This window comes from Vicia villosa, unplaced genomic scaffold (assembly GCF_029867415.1).
Source record: "Vicia villosa cultivar HV-30 ecotype Madison, WI unplaced genomic scaffold, Vvil1.0 ctg.001782F_1_1, whole genome shotgun sequence".
In the NCBI taxonomy this organism is placed as follows: Eukaryota; Viridiplantae; Streptophyta; class Magnoliopsida; order Fabales; family Fabaceae; genus Vicia; species Vicia villosa.
This window is the reverse complement of record NW_026705725.1, coordinates 105,633-109,568: the sequence shown is the minus strand read 5'-3', so window position 1 is coordinate 109,568 and position 3,936 is coordinate 105,633. Positions and strand designations below refer to the sequence as shown.

Here is a 3,936-nt window from a genome sequence, read left to right as displayed (position 1 = left end):
GGGAAATCAATTTCCCCCTTGGGTAAATCGATTTCCATCTTCAAAATTTTCAAAAATTGCTTTCTTGCACTATTTTGATTTTTGGCCGATCTTTTACCTGTAAAATATAAACAAAAGAGACAAAACACATATTTTTGGATTTTGGTTAGTATAAAACAAATAAAAAACTATAAATGCTCAATAATTCCCCTTAGAGATAATCACAGTATCAAAGATAGAGCTTCACAATGGTGCTCTTGATTATTGATTAAAATGCAAATGATGTATGATCTTAGGGTTAAAAATTGGGGTATGACATGTGAAAACAAGGGAGACACTCAAATGGACCCAAAGAATTATGTCACTTACTTCCTATGATATCCAGTGGCAAAGATACCGAATTAATGTTTCTGAGGTAATCGTTGGGTGTGGAGAGTTCAATAATGTTCCTTTGGTTGGTACTAGGGGTTAGATCAATTACAATCCCGTGGTATCTCTGCGTCAGTTGGGGTATACCTTGAAGGACAAGTCGACGGATCATCTGGTAGCGGAGACGGTCTATTTTGAGAAGGGGTCAAATCTAGAGAAATTAAGAAGGATAGTTGTGGCTTGGAAAAAGATCCGTAAGCATTATGGAGTTCATTTAGGGAAGACAGAATCACTTGCTTTGACGCCACATGTGGAATGGATTGTGAAACGGGTTGGAGATTTGTTGTTTCCATATGACAAATTTCCGCCACTTCAAACGCAACCTCCTTTGATTCTATCTGAATTTGTGCCAATAGAACTTTATAAGAATGCTTTGGTTACCAACTACAGGTTGCATGAAAGAGAACAAGAGACCAACTTGAAATTCTTTGAAGAGAGAGAAGCATAGATGAGGTTAATGCACCAGCTCAAGCAATTCAAAGGCGCAAGTTCAAGCCAGGCCAGTGCCCAGAGGCGTCCTCACGAGTTGTTAGAGGAAGAGTTATGTCGCAAGCAGCAGGAGTGTCTACAGTTACAGAGGCCGGAGAATAGTCTCAAGAGGCAGAAACGAGATTTAGATAAACAGCTAGCGGAAGAGAAATCCAAGTCTGCTCGACTTGAGGAAGAATTAACAAGACTCCGAGCCCAACGGAGAGGAGTTGGAGCAACTCATTCTGTTGTCAGACGATCTTAGTGCTGCTTAGGGAGTGGATTTGTTTGGTCCGTGCTGTTGATTCGCTGTTTATTTTTTATGTTTGTCGCCCATATCCAGGATTGTTGGATGGGGTCGTATTCTGATATTCTGGACCTATTTTGTATACCTTATGAGTACTTTGCGACACGATTATGTATGAACTCAGATTCGCAGTTATGTTTGAATGAAATATGCTCAGTTTGTTGAAGTATTTTCGTGTGTGAATCATTGTGCAATTATATTCTGTATCAGTGTTTCTGTGTCCTATCTGAAAGTGGGATGAACTCTTGGATACCTGGAAACTGACAAACATTTCATGCATATCATTCATATATCTTACATGTCATACATTTACAGGTTCTGCAGGTCTTATATCTTATGTCTCGCTGTTTTGTTATCAAAAGGTGTTCTAAGATGGAAATTCATTCATATCCAATTCGAGGCAATCAGAGAAGACAGATGGAGTAGATACAGGAGCAAATGGATGAGATGCGAACTCAGTTAACTGAACAGATGAATGCGCAGATGGCATAATTTATAGAGGCGTTGGCTAACGTCACTAGAGGTCAAGAGGATTTGCGAGTTCTCATCGAGAATTCCAGGAGGACTGAGAATGATGGACAACAGTATGGTTTGTATTATGATGTGTCGGGCCGTATTGAAGATAATCACGATGAGAATGAATTCAGGCGTCCTCACTATGTACCTTATAATCCTTTCAACGAGAATCAGGGTTTCCCTCCACCACCTCCGTCTCGTCTGTTGGGAGGGAGAAATGACCAGATTCGTGGTAATCAGGATTTCAACTTTGAGAACGTTGATCAGTTGTCAAGGCATAGCGCTGAGGGCGTGCATGAGGAAGTTGAAAGGTATCGTTTGATTGAGGAACGTCTCAGAGCTGTTGAAGGTAAGGGTGTGTTGGGTATGGATATCAATGATCTAGGTTTGGTGCCAGGTGTGAGGATTCCGCCAAAGTTCAAGGTTCCGACTTTTGACAAGTACAACGGAGCGACCTGTCCAATGACACATGTCAAAGCATATTACCGGAAGATGTCTGTGTATTCCGAAGATGAGGACTTTTTGATGCATTTCTTCCAAGATAGCTTGGCTGGAGCTTCTTTGGAATGGTACATGCAACTCGAGCGCACTCATATCCATTCATGGAGTGATCTTGTCGAGGCTTTCACTAAGCACTATCAGTATAATGTTGACATGGCACCCAACAGGACTCAGTTGCAGAGTTTGGTGTAGGGGTCCAAAGAATTTTTCAGGGAGTACGCTTAGAAATGGAGTGAGTTAGCTGCAAGAGTTCAACCGCCAATGACTGAACGTGAGATGATTGATATGTTCACAAGTACTCTATCGGGACACTACTATCTGGCTTGTAGTACATCTGCAACTTTTTCCGAAATGGTTAGGTGCGGTGAACGTGTGGAGATGGGCTTGAAAATGGGAAAGATTCAGATAGGTACTTCTCAGGGCACAGCAAGCGGAAAAAGACAGTCAGAGGGTTATTCCAGAAAGAAGGAAGGGAATACTGATGCTATGAATGGAAAAGGAAACCAAGGAAGAAGTAATTCTCAGGTGAATGCCGTTACTATTCCTGTGCCTCAACAACAACAGCAGCAGGGGCAACGTCCTCAGTATCAGAACAATCGATACCCTCCGAGGACTAGACCTAATAGGCACTTTGATCCGATTCCCATGATGTACGCTCACCTATTGCAACACTTACTCTATATTGAGAAGATCACGTTGAGAGATACTCCGAATGCTCCGGATAGACAATCTCCAAGCTATAATACAAATGCTCGTTGTGCTTTTCACTCTGGTGCTGTGGGGCATGATACTAAGAAGTGCATTGCTCTGAAAAACAAGGTTCAGGACTTGTTAGATCAGAAGGTTATTCAATTTACTCCGACGCCGAACATTGTCAATAATCCCATGCCTTCCCATGACGGAGGTTCGGGTTTAAATGCCATTGAGAGCGAAGAGATAAGTGTGATATCTGATGTGGGCTGTTTGACTTTTCCTCTTGTGTCTGTGAAGCAACACCTGCTTAATAGTGGCATCTTCCCGGGCTGTGGTGTCGATTGTGAGAATTGCAAGAGTCAACCTGGGGGCCGTATTGATTTGAAGAGTACGGTTCAGAAATTGATGGACGGAGGTCCTCTCCAGTTCTATAGAAAGAGGAGAAACGTGAGGGTCGCAAACGATGATGAGGTGGTGGTAATTGACATTCCATATGAACTTGTGGCTCCTATTAGTATTCAAGTGCTTGTTCAGATATCTATCGTCGTTCCTTATGCACAGCAACCAGCGGAATTGATGATCACTGTTCCTGGGCCGATTCCATATGAGAGTGAGAAGGCCGTTCCTTGGCATTATGGCTCAGATGTGTACTACTACGGTACGAAGAAAGAGGATGAGTTGAAAGACAATTTTGTGAAGTCTGTAGTTGCAAATGCCGATAATTTTGCTGGTAATGGTAGAATTACTCGCAGTGGCAGATTTTTCTCTCCTCAGCTTGTACAAAATAATGTAGATGCTTTGGCTAAGGCCAAAGGCAAATAAGGGGTGGATGATAGCAAGAACTCTCTGGTTCAGAATGGGGCACCCGACAGTGCTGTGTATTCCAAGGATGTGGATGAGTTGTTGAGAATCATCAAGAAGTCTGATTACAAAGTTGTTGAGCAGTTGGGTCAGACCCAGTCAAAGATTTCCATATTGCAATTGCTGATGTGTTCAGAGGTTCATAAAGATGCTCTCTTGAGAATTCTGAATGGTGCCTACGT

General features: G+C 42.4%; 1 protein-coding gene across 1 annotated transcript; it reads left to right on the top strand.

Moving 5' to 3' along the window:
* The first annotated feature begins 2,461 nt into the window (after positions 1-2,461).
* LOC131636556 (uncharacterized) lies at positions 2,462-3,715 on the top strand. Its single transcript, XM_058907170.1, has one exon. It carries the CDS (start codon positions 2,462-2,464, stop codon positions 3,713-3,715), a length of 1,254 nt encoding a protein of 417 aa, XP_058763153.1.
* The last annotated feature ends 221 nt before the right edge of the window (positions 3,716-3,936 follow it).